Here is a 23,225-nt window from a genome sequence, read left to right as displayed (position 1 = left end):
AGAAGCCACAAGCTAGGGCTCTCAGGAGCACTGAGCGCCCAATACCTCCCGCCCCAGTTTAACAGCCGACTGGGATGATCTGTATCTGGCCATGTTAGGCTAAGGGTCCAGGTGCCACTCGAGACAATGGGAATAAGGCCACACGTGTCATGAGGAAGGACAGCTGCTGGCTGAGGCCCTCTCTGCCCCTAGAGACCACGCCACCTCCTCATCCTGGCAATCCTGCTCCAGGCAGCACTGCCATGGATCAGGCATGGGAATGGCAGTCGGGGTTTCCAGCCACCACGTCCATCCAACCCCCAGTGTTTTTCTTGCTTCCACCCACTTTTCTATTTCGGACAGAGTGGAATGTCCAACTCTGTGAAATCCGTTGCTTAACAGAAACATGCTTTTAATGTCTAAACGTTCTAAAGATTAGAGCAGGGGTAGGGAAATGCCAGAAAAGTGGTACCTCTTGGGGGGAGAAAAACCACACATACACACACAAAGTCCTTTGTGCTTCAGACACTCCGCTCGACTTCACTGATCCTAGGATCTTGTCCAGAATCTTGGGAAATGGATAAGCCAAGAATTTCAGTCGTGAATATTTCTGCAGTGATTTCGTCTGGAAGTTCTTCTTCTAAGCAAATTTCGGAACCTAACCAAACAAGAGAAGAAAGCAAATGCCTTCATAATGATTAGGTTTCTAACTCAGAAGCATTTTCCAAAAAATATGAGGAACTGATATGAAAGAGAAGTGAGAAGTGCTCTGTGCCAGGATTTGGCTCTGGCTCCTTGAGAAGTCCTGGGGTAGAAATTGGTCAAAATCCCTCCTTTGTGGTTTGGGTTTGGAGCACTCTTACCCAAATCTCTGCACACGTTATTGGAAAACCTCAATTATATGGCATCATTGATTTTACTGTTTTGAGACACTTAGGAACACTGTGTCCATGTATGTGCGCGTGTGTGTGTGTGTGTGTGAAAATTACATTCTGAGATACCAAGTACACAAGGAATGGGGTGGGGGAGCTTGCAGGTTGGAAATGACAGATCAGACACTAGAGTCTAGAACAGTCTGAGTTAGGAACACTGTTCAATTTGAAATTGGGAACAGACAACGAAAGGAGAGGAAGAAGGAAGCCCGGTGAGGGGTCTTTGCTCCTGACTTCTCGGGGGGCAGCAGGGCAGCCCTGGGGGGTTGTCCATGGACATGTTCCAGCACACTCGGGCCAAAAGACTAAAAGAAGGAGGTGGGAAATCCTCAGATAGGAAAGAAGAACAGGACGATCTTTTTTTGACTGCACTGCAGTGGGATCTTAGTTCCCCGACCAGGGATTGAACCTGTGAGCCCTGCAGTAGAAGTGCCAAGCCCTAACCACTGGTCCACTAGGGAAGTCCCCAGGGTGATCTCTAAAGACATTCAAGTTCTGGCAACTTGGGGTCGGGCTCCTGCCTGCCGGCTGAGTTGCTAACCCTCTTGTCCTCCAAGGCTCTCCTGACTATGCCTCTCCTGAAATGACTTCCGAACCGTAGCCAGTGTTTGCCTACCCCAGCCGGAAAGACGAGGACTGGGTCGGGGGAATAAAGGGAAAAACAAGGCCAGAAGACACAGGGGATGTCAGAGCCCAGGAACAAAGGCTTTCATCTCTTCAACGTGACCACTGCTCCCTGGTCCTTTCATAACTTATTCATGTTGGGTTCCCCACAGGCCTGCTTTGTCGCGTGCACAGTATGAAGGAGAGTGGCTAGCACCAGTCAGGAGACATAAATGCACTCAAGTCGACAACAAATTAGCGTGCCCTGGTTACGTGCCCAGACAGAGCCCACTCGCTAGTAGTACCTTTGACAGAGGAGGCTGCAGGCTCGGATTTCCAGCCCTCGGGATTCAGTCCAAACAGCGTGGCAAAGCAGTCCGTCATCTCCTCTTCCGTCATGTGCTCACCTGGGCATCACAAAGGGAAAAGGAAGCGAGGTTCGGCTTGTGGGACTGAGCTTCACATCAGAGCTTAGCATCATCTTTCAAGAGATGTCTTCAAGAGAATTATTTCCTATGTCTTCAAGAGAATTATTCCACGGGTTTCCTTTTCTTCAGATGCAAAAGCCACCTAGGGAGTCCCGTGTTACCATCACATAGACTTCCTTATATGGTGCTAAAAGTGGGACTCCAACCTGGGGGACTGTGTCAGGGCTTGTGCAGATGGGGAACAGCTTTCTGATAAAGACTGCACTTGGCTTCATTTCAGTTTCCCTCACATTAGAAACACCAGTTTCGCTGAGATGAAATGATCACCCAGAGAAAAAGGAAAAAAAAAATTCTTTTTGTCTTTTGGCTGCCACACAGCATGTGGCACCTTATTTCTCTGACCAGGAACTGAACTCGTGCCCCCCACGTTGGAAGTTCGAAGTCTCAACCACTGGACTGCCCGGGAAGTCCCTAAAAATGACTTTTTTTTTTTTTTTACTTTGGTGTGGTTTTATTTCACAAATGCAACCCAACCTCACGGTATCTCATCATGAGGTTAATGGCTGGCACTTGTATTCCTGCTTTATGAGCGCTATGCTAAATTGCTTCAGTCATGTCCGACTCTTTGCAACACCATGGCTGTAGCCTGCCAGGCTCCTCTGTCTATGAGATTCTCCAGGCAAGAATACTGGAGTTGGTTGCCATTCCCTTCTCCAGGGGATCTTCCCAACCCAGGGACTGAACCCATGTCTCCTATGTCTTCTGCATTGGCAGGCAGGTTCTTTACCACTAGAGCCACCTGGGAAGCCCAAGGTAAGAGGAAGGCGTCTAGGGCCCTGAATCGCACAGTCCCAGGAAGTTGGAACACACACTCCATCCTTCAGGTCCCCGCCATCCTTCCCTTTATCACTTGTTCACCAGCCATGTGGGTCAGTAAGCATCCTCAGGGCTGAAGTTCTGTCAAATCAAAGATGCAGGTGTCTGGGTGCCTTCCCAGCTCAGTTCTCTCCAGTGGGATGGGCCCAAGGGTGTTATGAGATCTACCTATTTGTGTATTTACCTTTAGTTTGAAGCAGATTCAGAAAATCCTCTCTTTGAATAGCCTTCTCTCCCTTTGAATTGGTGAAACCAAGAATGTCAAAGCTCTGCTGGATGCCACTCATGGTGTTACCGAAGGGTGGCCTATGATTGAGGTAGACTTTGAAGAAATCCGGTAAGTTGATTTTGTCGATGAGCTTTCCAGTGTCCACATACTCACTAAATCTGATTTCGTTAAACATATCTTCAATCTAGAAAAGAGGTTTAGGGGAAAAAAAAAAGACCATGGTAAGCAGATAGATTTCTAAGAACTGGAGCATAACAGACAAATGTTCGTAGTTAGCTTAGAACATGTCTGTTATGGGTTGACTGTATCTGCCCGCCAGCACCCCCCTAAGAAAGCCAGGTTGAAGTCCTAACTCCCCATCTCTCAGAATGTGACTTGTTTAGAAACAGGGTCATGGCAGATGTAACTAGTATGATGAGGTCAATACTGGAATAAAGCAGGCCTTTAATCCAATATGACCGGTGTCCTTGTAATAGCAGTGGGACAGGTGCAAGCTGTACTGGGCCTACTCAGCGATTGGTTGGTGTCACAGTGGGCCCCTCCCCCTCTTGTGTATAAAAGGCACTCGAATTGGGGCTGAGAGGAGATGATTTTTTGAGATGCTAGTCTGCCATCTTCTTGGTCTGCTAGCTTTCCAATTAAAATCATTATCCTGTGTTCCAACAACTCATCTCCCAATGTATTGGCCTGTCACGTGGCAAGCAGAATAAGCTTGGCTCAGTCACATTCTCATTAAAAGAGGAGAGAGACACTCAGGGCCAAGATGAACATGTGATGGTGGAGGCAGAGGTTGGAGTGATACAGCTTAAGCCAAGGAAAAACAAGGACTGCTGGTAACCACAGAAACTAGAAGAGGCAGAGACGGTTTATTCCCTATGTGTTTCACAGAGAGCCTGACCCTGCTGACACCCTGATTTGGGATTTCCATGAGAGAATAAATTCCCATTGTGTGAAGCCACCCAGTTTGTGGTACTTTTTACAGCAGCTCTGATCCACTGTCCAACTGGCCAATACTATTAGCATTGGCATGAACAGTGTTTCATTTTACCACTTTTCACCTAAGTATCAAAGGTCTGTAATAGTCAAAGTTATGGTTTTTCCAGTAGTCGTGTACCAGTGTGAGAGCTGGACAATAAAAAAAGGCTGAGCACCAAAGAATTGATGCCTTCGAACTGTGGTATTGGAGAAGACTCTTGAGAGTCCCTTGGACTGCAAGGAGATCAAACCAGTCAATCCTAAAGGAAATCAACCCTAAATATTCATTGGAAGGACTGATGCTGAAGCTTCAATACTTTGGCCACCTGATATGAAGAGCCGATTCATTGGAAAAGACCCTGATGCTGGGAAAGACTGAAAGCAGGAGAAGGGGACGACTGAGGATGAGATGATTAGATGGCATCACTGACTCAATGGACATGAGTTTGAGCAGGCTCCAGGAAATAGTGAAGGACGGGAAAACATGGCGTGTTGCAGTCCTTGGGGCTGCAAAGAGTCAGACAAAACTGAGTGACTGAACAGCAACAAATCTTGCACTGTATTTGCTATGTCCCTGCTTTGTGAAGAAGCTATTTTGTGCCATGTGCTCAGTCGTGTCCCACTCTTTGTGATCCCATGGACTGTAGCCTGCCAGGTTCCTCTGTCCATGGAATTTTCCAAGCAAGAATACTGGAGTAGGTTGCCATTTCCTCTTCGAGGGGATCTTCCCGACCCAGGGATCAAACCCATGTCTCATATGTGTCTCCTGCACTGCAGGCATATTCTTTACCTGCTGAGTCATCAGGGAAGCTCACAGAATCCTGAAGAATTTAGAAATTAGTTTATATAAACAAGCAAATAATTCAGTGTGAAACTCAAATACAGGACCAATGGCTATGGTAAGTTTCTTATGACAACTGCCTTGTAGTTCTTTTTCCCTTTCTTTCTTTTCTGTGTTTATCCTGCAGTGTTTTATACACACAAAGATATTTTGTAACATACACACAACTTATGTGATACAATTTTTAAAATGAAGACCTAAGAAGCCATCATTCATTCAAAATATCAACACAGTTGACAAATATTAAGTGAGACTAACCATGAAAAAAAAACACCCAAATTTTTAAAATCATGAATGAAAGAGGGAATGCAAGTATTGACACCAATCTTACAGAAATTAAAAGGAGTATGAGCAACTATATGCCAATAAATAAGATAACTTAGGAAAAATGAACAAATTCCTAGGAAGATACACATGAACAAAACTGACTCAAGAAAAAATAGAAAATCTGAACAGACCTATAATAAGTAAATAGATGGAATTAGTAACTTTACAACTTCCGTGAAGAAAAGCCAAGGACCAAATGACTTCATTGGTGAATATGTCTTCCTCCAAATTGAGGGGCTTTGAATTTTGTAGAGAAAGACAAGGAGAGAGAGAGAGAGAGAATAAGAGCCATAGAAAAGTGGGAAATAATGTTTTCCCCCAGAACATAACTCTAACTTGGTCTGTAGGAATGAATTTGGAAGATAATCTGTATTTGTACACAATATTTACCAGTAGATAACCAATTTCTTCCTGTCCACTAAATAAATGTAGAGCAAAAACGGAAAGAAGCACCAGTTTGAAGCAATGTCAAATATCAGCCAGCCTGGAGCATCCCAGCGTCTTGGACTTGTCCCAAGTATCAAGAAGAAAATACAAGCCTCTTGCAGTCCAACCCTCTGATCATAATTACTGTGAAAGATCTGGGGCACTTTCTTTTCACTTTTTCCCATGCATATAAAATACATGTGTCTATTTTTTTGCAAATCTGGTTTGTGTATATATTCTTTTTATATCCTGCTTTTTATACTGTATCTTAGTAATCATCTAATATTTTCAAAGAAGCCACATAGTCTCAATGCAACACTCCAGGAATGGTCTTTAGACATAACATCATTGGTTATGGATACAATAGAACCTTAATCGTTACTATGTCAGCAGCTCTAACTGGTAACATTTTCATGTATAGTATTTATTGAGTTATATTATGTGTAACTGATGTTAAACTATGTATAATTTTCTGTATAAATAAAACTATACGGTAGCATATTATTTACAGATTGTACTATACAGATTTTTTTTTTTACTATTTATTTGGCTGCCTTGGGTGTTTGTTGCAGCATGCGGGATCTGATCTTTCAGTTCAGTGTGTGGGGTTCTCTCTAGCTATGCCCCAGGGTCTCCAGAGTGAGCACGGGCTTCAGTAATTTAGGCATGTGGGCTCTCTAGTTGTGGCACATGGGCTCCAGACCATGCAGGCTCAGTAGTTGCAGAGCACGGGCTTACTTGCCTCACAGGCCATTGGATCTTAGTTCCCCGACCAGGGATCGATAAGGGGTCCCCTGCATGGCAAGGTGACTTTTTAACCACTGGAATTCCCTGCACCAAATGATTTTAATAGTATGAGTATATGCATGTGCTACCACTTACTATGAGCCAGAGGAGACTGGGGCTAAAACTACAATCTTTGATGACAGATCTCTATTTGAACCCTGGCTCTGCCATTTGCTATGTGACTTTGGGTGAGTAATGTGATGTTCCTTATCCTCAGTTTCCCTTTTTGAAAAGGCAGGTAATATGGTGAACCATTTGCAGTGGAGCTGATCTGCAGCTTACTGTGACAGCGTATCTAAGTGTGGACATAATGCCTAAAACACAGTCAGCACTCAACAAGCATTAAGAATTCTTGTGACTATGATACTTTCTACGCCCTTGCTGATTACAATACAATGTATTATATATTACAATTATAATATATCATTTATAAACACAGAAACTATAATGTAAATGATATGCATACATTATAAACACAACATACGATTTAAACTCAATTCAGAAATGGGACAGTAACTCAAAGATGACAGAAAGAAATCCCAAAGTGCCTGGAGTTACTCATACCCAGAGCATTCCAAAGGTCTCAGGGAACATGCTTGGCACAAACCACTCTGTAGGTGATTCACCTCTTACTCTCTTTCCTTAAATGACTGATCAAAACTCACTGCTCAACAAGCAGAGAGCTGGCAGCTTTGGCATCACGACTTTCTTTCCCCAGCCTAGTTTGCAAGTGTTAGTTGAAGAGGCAGGTTCTGCTACGTGTCTGAACAAGGTTCACGCTTGGGAGAGGAACCCTGGAGCCAGAATGAAACACCACAGCCTTCCCAGGGCCCCAGTGGGGGGGCAGGGGGGAAGGAGCAGGAGCCCCCAAGGCCACCCAAAGTGCTCTGGCTGGCTTCAACCTGGTCTTTTATTGGCATTCTCTTGCTGGCCTGTCATCTGTTAAGGCAGGGGTTCATTTGATTCACCCGGGGAGCTTTAAATGTTCTGAGGCCCAGGCCCCATTCCCAGAGATCCTGATTTAATTGGTCAGGGGTGGAGTATAAGCAGTCATAGCCTAAAAAAGCTCCCCAGGGGATATGAATGTGTGGGCAAGGTTGAGAAGTTATGGCTTTAGGGCAGGGGATCTCAAACTATATCAGGCATCAAGATGACTAGGAGGCCCTGTTAAAACACGGACTGCTGGTCACATCGCCAGGGTTTCTGATTCTACAGGTCTGGGATGGGGGCCGAGAATCTGCTTTGCTTACAAATCCCCCTGTGAGGACTGTGCTGCTGGTGTTGGGGGCCACAGCTTGGAGAATCGGTTCTTACACCACGGTGCTTGGCAGAGGTGATACTTGTGCCGAAAAGAATCAGCACCAGCTCTTGTGATTTTCACTGAGGGTAATGATGGGTGGCAGCTGTGATGTGTGGTCTAATTCTTCAGGCCTACATCTGTCTCCTCCATTAAGCTGTAGCAATGGCATTCATCTCTATTTCTACAGTAGCTTCCTCATTCAGAGCCCAGCACATTGTGGAGGCCCAGAGAAATGTTTACTGAACGAATGAATGAAACACTGTGAGCACAATGTAAAAAGTTCTGTTAAAACTTACAAAAGGCCTGGGACTTCCCTGGTGGTCCAGTGGTTAAGACTCCGAGCTTCCACTGCAGGGGGTGCACGTTCGATCCCTAGTCAGGGAACTAAGATCCCACATGCCGTGTGGTGCGACCAAAAAAAAAAAAAACCTTACAAAAGGTGTATTTTGAATAACTGCTTACTGCCCTAGTTAATTTAGTTCAATTTACTAGAAGTTACTGAGCATTTGGATTGGCACTGGCAAATGAAAGACTAGTCGTTTAATTATTACTAGGACAGCCCTGCATTCTAGTAGTGTACAGTTAGCCAATCAGTCAGCAAAGATTAAGCACCTACGAAGTGCCAGGCACTGGTCTGGGTCCTGTGAGGAGACACTCAGGAGACTACACACACACACACACACTCTCTCTCTCTCTCTCTCTCTCTCTCTCTCTCTCTCTCTCTCACTCCTGCTAGAGTGAACTAACAGGAAGCCTCCATCACTGGCTGCTCAGCCCTGTGCCCACACCTGGGGGCTTTTCAAAACTATCCAGGCCCAGGCTCCACCCTGAAGTTCAACAGATTGGAGGCTTAGCCCAGGTATCAGTACTTTTTAAGTGCCACCTAGTGATTTTAACATGGTTGGACTCCGTGGCTCTAAAAGATTTCAGCGCCTGAATGCAGGAGGTTTACATCCAGGGCTGGAGGAGTGTTCAGTAAGGGGGACTTGGGAAGACTGCCTCAGAAGAGGTGGGCCGCTGAGGATTCAGGCAGTGGGAGGGGAGGGGAAGGCACTCTAGTCTGGGAAACAAGTGTGAGGAGGGGGGAAGCAAGGGAGGGGTGTTTACTTCCAAAGCACCCTCTGTGTGTCTCCCATCACTGCTGTAACAAATGATTACACACCTAGCAGCTTGAAGCATACAGACTGACCTTGCAGTTCTCAAGGCCACGAGTCTGAAATGGGCTTGAAAGACCAGAACCAAGGTGTTGTTGGTAAGGCAGCATCCCTTCTGCCTCATTTCCTTTTCCAGCTTCTGGAGACAGCCTGCTTTCCTTGGCTTGTGGTCCCCTCCCACCTTCAAAGCCTGCAAGCCCATCACCCTTTTGAACCTCTTCTTCTGTCATCGTGGCTCCTCCTTAAATTCTGACCCTCCTGCCTCCCTCTTGTTTATTTGGCTGCTCTGGGCCTTAGTTGTGTCATGCAAGATCTAGTTCCCCCACCAGGGATCAAACCCTGGCCCCCTGCATTGGGCCCGTGGAGTCTTAGCCACTGGACCCCCAGGAAAGTCTCCTGCCTCCCCCTCTTATAAAGACCCTTGTAGTTACACTGGGCCTACTGGGTGATCCAGGATAATCTCCTCATCTCCAGACCCTTGATACAATCATACGAGTGAAATCCCTTTTGCTGGGTAAGGTAGCATGCTCAGGGGGAGTTACTCACCTATATTCCATGCCCCTCCATTCTAGGCAACACTCTGGGAATGCTGAACCTCAGAATCCCCTCCCTGGATAACCCAAGCCCATCCCTAGGGCCTGTGGGGGTCTCGTTCTAAAGTCACCTGCCTGAGAGGAACCTAAAGTGGTGATGGTTGCGTGACTCTGTGAACATACTAAAAGCCATTGACTTGCATACTTTAAAAGGGTGAATTGTGTGATCTGTGATATAGCTCAATAAAGTTGTTCAAAAAGGAGGAAAAATACAGAGTTCCCTGGTGGTCTAGCAGTTAGGAGTCTGTGTTTTCACTGCATGGTCAGAGGAGATTACCCAAGCCACATGGCATGGCCAAAAATAGTAATAATGATAAAAGGAGGGACTTCCCTGGTGGTCCAGTAAGAATCCACCTTCCAATGTAGGGGATGTGTGTTCGATCTCTGCATTGGATATGGGTTGGGGAACTAATATCCCACATGCCTTGGGACAACTAAGCCTGTGCTGCAACTACTGAGCACAGATGCCACAACTAAGACCCAATGCAACCAAATAAATTAATAAACATTAAAAAAAAAAAGGAAGAAAAATAATATAGAGGTGAAGCAACGGCAAAGGCAAGTAACAAAGCAAATAATATCAGTGTTTTTGAAAATATATTTTTCACCACGACTATGATCTATTCTTTTATCATCATTAAACCAGTCAAGATGACAACATGCTTGTAAAAACATTCAAACACTGGAGATGCAAAGGATGGGAGTAAAGTGCCCTATCATTCCTCATCCCACAGCAATAACCAGTGTTCGATGTCCTGACTTACAGGATTTCTTCCTCGTTTGCAGTAAGGGGCACATGTCAAAACAGAACGTGGGGTCCGAGGCCAGCCTGCTGGGGTGCAGACCCCGGCCCTGCCCTCAGTAGCTCAGTGGCTGTGCGGGCTTCCTCCTCCCCCGAGGCCTTACTTTCCCTGTTGGTGAATGGAGATGATGAAAGCATTCCTTGCAGTGAGGACTGGACGCCAGGGAGGCTGGCGTGGTGCTCGGCGCCCAGCGAGCGCTCATGCAAGAAGAGCCGGTCGGCTGCTGCCACTGTCGGTGTTATTACACTATGAACAGCTGCTGCCACTGTTGGTGTTATTACACTGTGACCAGCTGCGTTCTTTTTCAGTGGCCGCACAGCACTTCAGGATATCTTTCTTTAGATGCTGTGAGTGCGGCAGACAGAAGTCCTGTCCTGATCTCTGTGGGGAGGGGCAGCACTCCCTGGTGTGGGGTTCTCAGTGGACCAGGAAGGCCTCCCCACAACACTGGTTATTGCTGCAGGATGGGGAATGATAGTGCATCGTTCCTCTCGCCTTCAGGATGGAAATGCCTCCTGGTATCTATGTCTCAGAGCAAATCCAACACACCAAGGACCTCTCTTCAAAGGGCATGTTTCCAAACTCCCCTGGGGTCTTCATCAGAGCAGAAACTGCCCATGATCCCTCACTCGGATTTCTCCTCCCTGTAGAGGGGCCTCTGTACCACTTGGCTACGCTCCCTCCATTCCAGCTGGGACCACAGTTTAGCCACAAAGATTAGCGCACAAGGCTTTGGGAGGATTTGTTTGTTTATCTTTCTGGGTTTTGTTCTGAATACAAAAGCAATACAAGCTACTGCCTGTAGTTAAGAAAAATTAAATTCTTCAGAAATGTATGTAAGATGCTCCCTTCTTCCTGGCAATTTACAACCAAACCATCTATTAAGGAGGGTGGATGCAACTAAATGGGAAGTTTTGTCATTTGTAGACCCTGGCTACGGGCTTATGCTGCAGATTTGGAAATACAAGCTAAGAGCTGAGTTGGTGTGGCCAGGAGAGGGAGAGGAAGGGTGATGCTGGGGGAGGGAAGAGGGGAAGCAAGGAAGCCCCCTGGGGGTGGTCATCAGGACTGGGAAGAAGGTCTAATTAGCAGGGGTTTTGGAGGGGGGCATGGTTTGTTTTTTACTTTTTGGCCGCTCCACTCAGCATATGGGATCTTAGTTCCCTGACCAAGGATTGAACCCTTGCCCCCCCGGCACTGGAAGTGCAGTCTTAACCACTGGAGTGCCAGGGAAGTACTAATAAGCAGTTTTAGGGAAACTGCTGTGAAATGGGGTTAAGCTTGAAACTTTCTGGTGATTCTCAGTTTTTCAGGAAAGTTGTCTTGCATGGATTGGCTTTCTGCTTTTGTGGAAACGGAGGAAGGAGCTGAGTGTCGGGTCTGGAATGACCTGGAGTCTGCACACGCAAATGGGGGAGGGGCTGCGAGGCCAGGAGAGCAAGAGTCCCCAGGGCAGCCCCCAACTCTGATGGACCAGGGCCAGGTGCCAGCTGGTACTGGAGGCCCCAGCTGACAGGAAGTGATGCACAGAAATTAGGGTTTAGAAGCTCTCATGAGTTCCATGCCTCAGAAGTCAGTGTCGCTAAGTGCCTGGAACAAGCTCTTTCAGTTTTTCTAGATGTATACGAGATCTACTTATTGTTATTAATGAAGGGAGCCCATGCTTTACATACTGTTTTGCAACTTGCCTTTTGTCCTTCAATAACAAAACCAGCACATTCTTTCTGAGTTAAGAATCACAGGTCGGCTTCCCTGGCGGTCCAGTGGTTAAGAGTCCGCCTGCCAATGTAGGGGACAAGGGTTCCATTCTTGCTCTGGGAAGATCCCACACACCACAACTACTGAGCCTGTGCTCTGCAACAAGAGAAGCCACTAAAGGGAAAAGCCCACTCACCACAACTAGAGGCCAGCCCCTGCTCTCCTCAACTAGAGAAAGCCCACACACAGCAATGAAGACCCAGCACAGCCAAAAATAAATAAATTTAAAAAAAAAATCATAGGTTAATTTCACTGTTCAGTAACTACTAAGTGTAGGTGTGCCTGACTTGATTTATCCCATCTCCTGTCAACGGACGTTAAGGTTGTTTTAATTTTTCATTATTATAAACTATCCTGCAGTAGTTGTATGTCACTGTTACCCTTGCCTGAGTTTTTCTGTAGGATACATTCCTCAAAGTAGAATTGCTGGATCCAAAATGAGCATATTTAAAAAGCTAAGTGATTATTCATTTTGTTTCCAAACTCTCCTAAACAAGGCTAAAGTTGCAGAATATACCAAATACTTAGAACTACTATTAATTACTCTGAGATCAAATCATGAAGTCAGGGATTCTATCTTCCTCATTGTCTTTGCAGTCAAACATGACTGGTGAGCATCATTCATTTATTCATTCGACCAAGATTCGCTGAACATCCACCATGTGAGCTCTCACTGGGCCCATACCCCTCTGCCAGGATTGGCTTTAATTGGCCTAAGAGGTCGCACTGCTGTGAATTCACTGTGAAAACATCAAGAATCTATAATGCTCAGAAAGCTAAATAGGAACGTAGCCACAATGGACCAGGGAACACACGTGGCATGAAGCGCGGGCCCAGCCCAACAAGATACTCCAAAGACGCGGAAGAGGAAAGAATACATCTATAAAGATGGAAGACAAAATCTTCTCATGGGACTTCCCTAGTGGTCCTCAGGGCAAACTAAGCCTGCACGCCACAACCACTGAGCCCACGTGCCTCAACTAGAGAGAAGCCGACACAGCCAAAAAAACACTGTCTTGTATATGAAATCAGCTATACAGACTTGTGAAGGAACCCTAACTTAGGAACCCAAACCTAAGTTTGGGCTCCTTATACAACATCATAAACATTCCAGAGCTTTCTTTTGAAAAATAAAGATTTGTAGGAGCAACCCACCCCCACCTCTTTGGCTGTGTTCTGCAGAAGATGGGTGGAGTTAGGTATCCTTTCAGTTCAGTTCAGTCACTCAGTCATGTCCGACTCTTTGTGACCCCATGAATTGCAGCACACCAGGCCTCTCTGTCCATCGCCAACTCCCAGAGTCTACCCAAACCCACATCCATCGAGTCGGTGATGCCATCCAACCATCTCATCCTCTGTCATCCCCTTCTCCTTCCTCCCCCAATCCTACCCAGCATTAGGGTCTTTTCCAATGAGTAAACTCTTCGCATGAGGTGGCCAAAGTATTGGAGTTTCAGCTTCAACATCAGTCCTTCCAATGAACACCCAGGACTGATCTCCTTTAGGATGGACTGGTTGGATCTCCTTGCAGTCCAAGGGACTCTCAAGAGTCTTCTCCAACACCACAGTTCAAAAGCATCAATTCTGTGGTGCTCAGCTTTCTTCACTGTCCAACTCTCACATCCATACATGACCCCTGGAAAAACCATAGCCTTGACTAGACGGACTTTTGTTGGCAAAGTAATGTCTCTGCTTTTAAATATTCTATCTAGGTCGGCCATAACCTTCCTTCCAAGGAGTAAGTGTCTTTTAATTTCATGGCTGCAATCACCATCAGCAGTGATTTTGGGGCCCCCAAAAATAAAGTCTGACACTGTTTCCACTGTTTCCCCATCTATTTCCCATGAAGTGATGGGACCAGATGCCATGATCTTAGTTTTCTGAACGTTGAGCTTTAAGCCAACTTTTTCACTCTCCTCTTTCACTTGCATCAAGAGGCTCTTTAGTTCTTCTTCACTTTCTGCCATAAGGGTGGTGTCATCTGCATATCTGAGGTTATTGATATTTCTCCCGGCAATCTTGATTCCAGCTTGTGTTTCTTCCAGCCAAGCGTTTCTCATGATGTACTCTGTATGTAAGTTAAATAAGCAGGGTGACAATATACAGCCTTGACGTACTCCTTTTCCTATTTGGAACCAGTCTGTTGTTCCATGTCCAGTTCTAACTGTTGCTTCCTGACCTGCATATAGGTTTCTCAAGAGACAGGTCAGATGGTCTGGTATTCCCATCTCTTTCAGAATTTTCCACAGTTTATTGTGATCCACACAGTCAAAGGCTTTGGCATAGCCAATAAAGCAGAAATAGATGTTTTTCTGGAACTCTCTTGCTTTTTCGATGATCCAGCAGATGTTGGCAATTTGATCTCTGGTTCCTCTGCCTTTTCTAAAACCAGTTTGAACATCTGGAAGTTCACGGTTCACGTACTGCTGAAGCCTGGCTTGGAGAATTTTGAGCATTACTTTACTAGCATGTGAGATGAGTGCAATTGTGCAGTAGTTTGAGCATTCTTTGGCATTGCCTTTCTTTGGGATTGGAACAAAAACTGACCTTTTCCAGCTCTTTACCAGCCCTTAGGGATCCTTTAGGGAGGGTTATATTCTTGTACAATTTGGCTTCAGTTTGCCACACTGACTAGATACAAATTCCCAAGGCAGTTTAAATGACATAAAGAAAAATATAAATAATGTCTAGCCCTGGGCAGGGTTGGGGGTGGTTGGTTTGAGTCTCTTAAGTCTTTCATGTAACCAAGTGTTAAAATACTCTATGACCTGGGCCTACTTCTTCATGCAACTTCTCTGGGGAGGGGGAGCAGCTGCATCTCAGTAGGAAATGTTTCATGAACCACGGCAAAGCCTGGGTCTGAGAGTTTCAAAGCCCCGAAAACATTTTTTATTAAAATCGCTATAAATCTGATGAGAACAAGAGATGAAAAAGTTCTCCCCGAGGAGCTTCAGCAATAAATGCGCTCCTCAATGAACACATCTGGATCGGGGGCCTTCAGAGAACATCTCCAAAGAGTAAACGTGTTTTTTAAGTGGATGAAAAACCCTGGAGTCCAGGGGATTTATGAAAACACTGGGCCACCGGAACCCCTTTTATGGCAGCTGGGGTGGGGGACTCATGCAAGGGCCAGTGACAACCCGGCAGTGACCATTTTCATTTATTTTTGTTTCTATGTGGTTAAATAACATTCAGTATCACTTTATAACATTTGTGGCAGGCTAACCTTTTTTTCTGGGTATTTTGGCGGGGGGGGGGGGTGCCACATCATGAGGCTTGTGGGAACTTAGTTCCTTGACCACAGATAGAAGCCCGGGCTCTCAGCAGCGAAAGCGCAGAGTCCTAACCTAACTGGGCTGCTGGGGAATTCCCTCTGGGTACTTTTCACTCATCAGCAAAAATTTCCGTAGGTGATTAAGCTTTGTTATTTTTGCCCAAAGACAGGACAATGGAGTGAGCCTTCAGCGCTTCACCTTACTTCCAGAGAAAGCAGAAAAACCACAGTCACTCTGTGCCACCCTTGAGCACTTTGCGTGGCAGGTGGGTGACAGTCACAAAGGTTAAACACCCAGAATTCACTTCTTGACCAAACACTACTGCAGAGGACACATTTACTTGAGCCCAGAGTTTAAAATTAAGAATCCTGAGTGACAGGGACTTCTGGTGGTCCAGAAGTTAAAAGAGTCCACCTGCCAATGCAGGGGACATGGGTTTGATCCCTGATCCAGGAGGATCCCACATGCTGCGGAGCAACTGAGCCCATGCATGCCACAAGTACTGCACCAGTGCTCTAGAACCTGAAAGCTGCAAATACTGAGCCCACGTGGGGTAACTACTGAAGCCCACGTACCCTAGGGCCCATGCTCGTCAATAAGAGAGGCCACTGCAATGAGAAGCCTATGTACTGCAACTAGAAAAAAGCCTGAGCACAGCCACGAAGACCCAGCACAGTCAAAACTAAGTAAATAACTTAATTTTATACATATATAAAAAAGAAACCACCTTGCAGGTTTGATCCCTGGTCAGGGAACTAGATCCCACATGCCACAACTAAGAGTTCTCATGAAGCAAAGAAAGATCCCTTGTGCCACAACTAAGACGCTATGCAATCAAATACATAAATAAATGTTTTTTAAAAATAATAATGAGCAAACAGAAGAAGGAGGAGAAAAAAAATTTTTTTTAAGGAAAATGCAGACCCCTAGGTTCCATGGAGATTCTGATTGGCTAGATCTGGAATGGGGCCAGGGACTCTGATTTTTTAGTAAATGCTCCAGGTGATTCTATTGCAGCTTGCCAGCTTGAGAAATAGGGTATGAGGCAATACGCTTTAGAAACACAGCTCTTAAAGAACACTTTTATGTGGGTTGCACAAACTTTCTAGATAGTTGTTTCCATTTCTGCCCACATACTTTTACAAAATGCACATTGGTCAAAGACCTTGAAAGAGCTTACAAGAGTCTCAGGTGTTTTTAAGGTGCTCATTCAAGACTCAACTTGGGTTTTACAGGTTCTGAAAGTTCATTTCTCCAGATGCTATGTGGAGAATAAAAGTCACCTTCTAGTCATACTTGGAGAATCCAAAAGAGAGGTGACTCTGGGGAGGCCACTGAGGCCAAGGGAAATGACCAGGGTCACAGCTCACATCACTAAACTGCTCAAACACCTAAGGTGAACATCAAGTCTCAGCTGGGTTTCAGGAGTTATGTGTGCTTGAGGGTGACCCGTAAAAGGCTACATTTCTGGAAAACTATTCTGCAGCTGGGCCTTAAAGTTCATATTATCTGATCTGGTAATTCTATTTCTAGGACTTTGACCCAGGAAAACAATCAGAGAAGTACAGAAACCATACGCAGAGATGCTCATCACAGCCATGTCTCTGACAGCCTAAATACTTCACACAACCTATGTGTCATCAACTGAGGAATGGATCAACTCAATATATGGACTTAAGAAAGCGTCTTGTCTATAGCAGACCAAAAAGCTTATGCACAGAAGAAGAAATGATTGACAAAATGAAAAAGCAACCTATGGAATGGCAGAAAATATTTCCAAACCACACATCTGATAAGGGGTTGACATCTAAAATACATAAGGAACTCACAACCAATAGCAAAAAACCCAAATAACCCATTTTAAAAATAGGCAGAAGACCTGAGCGCACATCTTTCTAAAGAAGATATTCAAATGATCAACAAGTACATGAAAAGATGCTCACATTACTAACCATTAGGAAAACGCAAATCAGAAACACAATAAGTTATCACCTTGTATCTGTCAGAATGGCTTTTATCAAAAAAAGAGAAAACCAGAGCTCACAAGGATATGAAGTTAAATGGGAATTCTTTTGCATTGTTGGTGGGAATGTATAAAGAAAATATGGGTTGTGTCTGTGTGCATGATGGAACACTACTGGAATATTAGCCAGCCATAAAAAAGAGGGAATTCTTGCCATTTATGACAATGTGGATGGACCTGGAGGGCATTATGCTGAGTGAAATGTCAGATAAAGGAAGACAAACACCATATGATCTCAAATTGTATGTGGACTCTAAAAAAAAAAACAAAAACAAAATCAAACTCATAGAAACAGAAGACAGATTGGTAGTTGCCAGGGAAAGAAGGTGGAGAGTAGGAGAAATGGGTGAAAAGTGGTTAAAGGATACAAACTCCCAGGTATAAATAAGTCCTGGGGTTAGAAGGTACAACATAAGGACTCCAGTTAACAATACAAAGGACTTCCCTGGTGGTCCAGTGGTTAAGAATCCACCCTCCAATCCAGGGGACATGGTTCCATCCCTGGTCAGGGAGCCAGATCCCACGTGCTGCAACTAAAGATCCCACATGCCACTAAGATCCAGAGAAGCCAAATAAATAGATAAATAAATTTAAAAAACCAAAACACAGTACTGTATATTTGAAAGCTGCTAAAATAGTAGATTTAAAAGTCGTCACCATATACAAAAAATTGTAACTCTGCAAGGTGATGGATGTGATATGTTAATTAACTGAGTGGTGGTGATCATTTTATAATATATATACATATATAAAATCACTATACTGAATACTTTAAATGAACACAATGTTATGTCAATCAGATCTTCATAAAGCCAGGGGTAAAAAACACATTATCAAGTAATTTTCACCACATGCTCACAAAACAAGAGTTACTGAGAATGCTGCTGTACACATATACGTATACACATACTCAGTAAAATGTTGAGATATATGGCTTCTCTGGTGGCTCAGATGGTAAAGAATCCGCCCGTAATTCGGGAGACCTGGGTTCAATCCCTGGGCTGGGAAGAGGCCCTGGAGGAGGGCATGGCCACCTACTCCAGTATTCTTGCCTGGAGAATCCCCATGGACAGAGGAGCCTGGTAGGCTGCAATCCATGGGGTTGAAAAGAGTCAGACATGACTGAGTGACTAAGGATGCATGCATTTGCTGATATATACCTATATACAGCATATAACAACAATTCTTTGTTTAAAAATTTATATATCTATATCCAAACAGAAAACAATAGATGGAAGTCCACCAAAATATTAATAATGACTACCTCTGAGTCATTTCTCTTTTCTTCTTTACAGTTCTATTTTCTAAATCAAAGTTATAAAATTGAGCTATATCCTTTAAAAATCAAGTTTTCAGAGAATTGTCAATGAAATGGGAAATGTGTATGACAATACTAAGTGAAAACATAGGATGAAAGTGTATATCCAATATGGTACCCATTAGTTTTTAAAAATTATATATACATGCATTATATATAAACCAATCCAGGAAGATACCAATAACTGAAGTCTCTGTGTAGTGAATTACAAGTAATTATGTTCTTCATTTCACTTGTGTATCTTTTCCAAACTTTCTATAGTGAGAATGTGCTAGCATTTTAAGTCTGAAAGAAAACCCAACCTGTTGCTTGTGGCATGCAGGATCTTAGTTCCCCCGGGGTGATGGAATTTGTGCCTCCTGCAGTGGCAGTGTGGAGTCTTAACCACTGGACTGCCAGGGATATTCCAATCAGTTGCATTTTAAGCCACAGTTTCCATGAGGACCACTTCCTCTGGTCCTTGTTGGGAGCCCCTTGCATTTGGGGGTGAGCTGTGAGGTGCCAAGGAGGGGCTATATCTCCTGAGCTCTATCTCCAGCCCAGGATGAGCAGCCACTTCGAGGGCAGCCCATTCACGCAGGCCAGGTGAACTGCAGCTACACTGGGAAATGATCACAACAGTGAGCGTCTACTGAGATCTTTCTATGCAGCCTACTCTGTGCCAAGTGCTGTGCAGGCATCACCTCCCTGAACCCCATGAGACTGGTCCTCACGCATCAAGGGGCCTTCTGTCTAATTCCAGAAAGGTGGTGCTAGTGGTAAAGAACCCACCTGCCAATGCAGGAGGAGGTAAGAGACACAGGCTCAATTCCTGGGTCGGGAAGATCCCCTGGAGGAGGGCATAGCAACCCACTCCAGTATTCTTGCCTGGAGAATACCCATGGACAGAGGAGCCTGGCAGGCTACAGTCCATGGGGTCACAGAGAGTCGGACACGACTGAAGCGACTTAGCAGGCACGCATGCTCTTACAAACCACATCAAACTCTGGCAAGGAATCCGCCTGACAGGGGTATCTTTATGGTAAGTCTGTTTCTAAGCAATGCCTCAGCTCTGCCCAGAACCTCCTTTCTGATCCATTTATGTAAGAATGGTGTTAGATTTTTACTTTGGCCTAAGATGATGGCTCCCTGAGGTCGTTTTTTTTATAAATAACACGTCCCGCCTGCGCTTGTTTTCCTTCTACCTACCTTCCCTTCCGATGGGTAAAAGCCAATCGCTCTCATGACAAAAGGAAGCTCCGACAGGCAGATGTGTTCCGACACCTTTCTGGTCTCCATTGTATCGATACCTTGACTACGGAGCTGAGAATAGTAAAAATAGTCTTCCAGCTCCTACGTGGAAACACAACACGCATTTTTGGCTTTGGTCTGAAGCAGCCATTAAGACTTCAAGGGCATTTTCTAGAAAGTACACTTTGAGCTCAGTGGGGAAAAGAGCTTTGGGAAAAATTTAAAAAAGCAAGAAGGTTAACCCCGGGCACATTTGTTTTACAAACTTAACTAGATGTTATGGGGAAGTGTTTATTCTGAGGACAATTACCCTGTAGAATTTTCCTTCCCTGCCACCAGACACCAGACCATAGAACGGGGTCAGGTCTTCACCCCCGAGAGAAACTGCTGCCTCCAGGGCACTAGAACAATAAGAGAAACATCGCTATTAGAGAGCACTCAGGCGGGAACGCCATGGCCCACAAGTCCTGCAGGCTGCAGACCTCTGAAGGGTATTAGAGTGCGGATACAATTAGGGTCTCTGTACACTTGCTAAGCAAATTCCCTCCAAAATGAAGCTGCAAATGGAAAATTCAATTTCAAGTGTGGAACCCGGTGGCTCGGGGCCCCCGTCTTAAAGATGGTGATACTCTCTTTTGGATGACAGGGCAGGCGCCTGGCAATCTGTCTGCTTTGGGAAAATCCTCTGGAGGGAGAGGAGGGTCCCCATGTGCTGAGCTCATGGACAACCCCCCAGCAGAGTGGCCGTGCTGTAGCCTTAGATCTGCGTGTGACCAGAGCCAGGAGAATGGGATGTGGCACAGGTGGACGGCCAGCACTAATTGCTTCCATAAAAACTCAGGAGGCCACAAGGGACCCACATCGGTCAGATAAAAATAATCCTCTGCTCTCTAACACAGGGTCAGATTTTTCCAAAAATAAGCCCTTTAAGTGGTAAGAAAACCTACTTTTTATGTGAGGCTAACTCTGTCTCATACAAAATGCTAATAATATAAAATCATTTTAATAATCCACTGACTGGATTTCTTCTCATCAGACCACTAGCTTCTTTGGAGGATTATTAAGACACACTTTGTAGAGACTATGGTGGGGAAGTGGTTAAGTATACCAAATCTGGAGTCAAAGGGACATGCCTGTGAGCCCTGGCTCTGCCTCCAGAGAGCAGGGTGATCATGGGCAAGTGACTTTACCACTCAGGGCCTCAGTTTCCTATTCTGAAAGATGGCAATAATTACAGGGTCTGCCTCACGTGACAGTTGTGAAAATTAAAGTGAATGCACATAAAGGATTGGGCATGAAGCCCTTTGTTTTTCTCCTGTGATGAATCTTTGTTGAAGTGTGGAATTGAATCAGGAAGATAGCATGTGAATCCACAGCCTTACTACCTCACCCCATACCTGAGTCCCTGGGCCCCTTGGAGCGAGCTTCCAAACCTGTACAACGGGGGTGTCAACAGTCCCTATGTTGCCGGATAGCTGTGAGGATAAATCAGGCAATGCATGGAAAGCACAGGGCCCAGGGCCTGGCCCAGGGTTATTAGTACTGTTGACCTGGGTCAACACCTCCACCGTTCCTGCAGGAGTCAGCCACCAAACAGTCCTCAGTCCTCAGTCAGGACCCTGCACAAGCCCCACCCAAGCAGGCTGCTGGTGGTCTGTGGAGCTGGTGTACATTCCAGGTGAGCCTGGGTTCCAGGTGAGCCTGTGGCCCGTCTCCAGCAGGGCCCAGCCTTCACCCAACTTTTGGCTCTGACATTAGCCATTGAGGCAGGAATCTGGCTAAGAGGGTGCCTGCTCTGAGGCTCCCAGGCCAGGCTCAGGCCCAATTTCGACAGGCACTGTGGGCAGAGAGGCCACGGTTAGCCCCATGGTTCTGAAGCAGGGCCAGTTTAAAGGCCCGATGTGACATGGAGGAGCCTGTCACTACCAGGAAAGCCCCAGGGAACAGGCTCAGGGAGCTCTGGATCCTATGGGAACAGCCTTCCACTGGTCAGGGCTGCAATACGCCCCTGGGTTCCCAGCCACCATCAGCTGACAAGAGAGCCAGAGGGACTGACTGGGCTTGTTCCACCAGAGCTGGGGATGAGCCTTCCCCCAGCTCTGGTGTGAAATCTAGGAACCGTCAGAGGCCATATTTCTGCTGAGTGATGAAACCCACCTCTACAGAGTGACAGCAGGTGACGGCAGAGGCGAGCAGAGAGCAAACGCTGAGGGTGGGCAGTCCTGGCTACTCCGGCAGTGCAGTGACCTGAGATCCCGGGACAGAACTGCTCCTAACTTCCCCTTTCTGCCCAAGTTGGGTTCTAACACTCACCACAAAACAAGAGGTCATTGGGACACAAGGGGGAGGCGCATTTACTGAGAATGCTCTTCCTACCGTGTGCCCAGGAATATAGTCAGTACTTTGGAGAATGATCCAAAGCTGGAGAAGCTGTGAGACGGCAACCAACATAGAGCAGGTGCTCAGTAAAGGTTCCCTGGCTGGGGGGAAGGGAAGGGGAAGGAGAGGGGGAGGGAAGGGGAGGGAGGATAGCAATGGTAGACATCACTATCCTCAAAACAGCTCTGGGGTCTTCCCTAGCTGTCCGGTGTTTAAGACTTCCAGCTTCCACCACAGGGGGCTCGGGTTCAATCCCTAGTAGAGGAACTAAGGAGAAGGCAGTGGGCACCCCACTCCAGTACTCTTGCCTGGAAAATCCCATGGATGGAGGAGCCTGGTAGGCTGCAGTCCATGGGGTCGCGAAGAGTCGGACAGGACTGAGCAACTTCACTTTCATTTTTCACTTTCACGCATTGGAGAAGGAGATGGCAGCCCACTCCAGTGTTCTTGCCTGGAAAATCCCAGGGACGGCAGAGCCTCGTGGGCTGCCGTCTATGGGGTCGCACAGAGTCGGACACGACTAAAGTGACTTAGCAGCAGCAGCAGCAGGGAAACTAAGATCCCACACGCCTTGAGGTGCAGCCAAATAAATATACTGCCAAGTGCAAAACGTAGGTACAGATGGGTGCGTATAGCATGCAATATGAATATATATATTTATATTTGTATAAATATATTGTGGAGGGAGAATTCCCTGACTGTCCAGTGATTAGAGCTTGGCACTTCCACTGCATCATTTGATCTCTGATGGGGAAACTAAGATCCTGCATGCCCCATATCGCCAAAAAAAGAGAGAGAGAGAGAGATAAAAAACAAACAAACAAATCAGCTCTGAACACAGTGGTAATATTCCCATTTTAACAGATGGAGAAACTGAGGCTCAAGGAAGGGAAGGGATGTGCATCAGGTCAGCAAGTAGCAGGGGAGATGGGATTTGAATCTGGGTCTTTCTGGCACTTGTCTGAGCAAGACAGCAGGATGCCAGGTGGG

General features: G+C 45.8%; 1 protein-coding gene across 8 annotated transcripts in view; it reads right to left on the bottom strand.

Annotated features, from left to right (window-relative positions):
* Positions 1-366: 366 nt before the first annotated feature.
* The window catches only part of CFAP251 (cilia and flagella associated protein 251), a 72,544-nt gene continuing 49,685 nt past the window's right edge, over positions 367-23,225 (bottom strand). For 7 of the 8 annotated variants that reach the window (XM_081540111.1, XM_081540112.1, XM_081540113.1 and 4 more), the window contains 5 exons: positions 20,167-20,257; positions 19,815-19,958; positions 3,003-3,231; positions 1,820-1,921; positions 367-637 (listed from right to left, as the gene is read on the bottom strand). In XM_081540111.1, the coding sequence (XP_081396237.1) occupies positions 501-637; positions 1,820-1,921; positions 3,003-3,231; positions 19,815-19,958; positions 20,167-20,257 (703 nt within the window). In that variant the 3' untranslated portion in view covers positions 367-500. The remainder of the gene's footprint in view (positions 638-1,819; positions 1,922-3,002; positions 3,232-19,814; positions 19,959-20,166; positions 20,258-23,225) is intronic. The other variant, XR_014068519.1, reaches the window with a different exon arrangement.

Source organism: Giraffa tippelskirchi, chromosome 11 (assembly GCF_054371585.1).
Source record: "Giraffa tippelskirchi isolate mGirTip1 chromosome 11, T2T-mGirTip1v1.2.pri, whole genome shotgun sequence".
Classification (NCBI taxonomy): Eukaryota; Metazoa; Chordata; class Mammalia; order Artiodactyla; family Giraffidae; genus Giraffa; species Giraffa tippelskirchi.
Note: the sequence above shows the minus strand (reverse complement) of the source record. Positions and strands in the feature narration are given on the sequence as shown.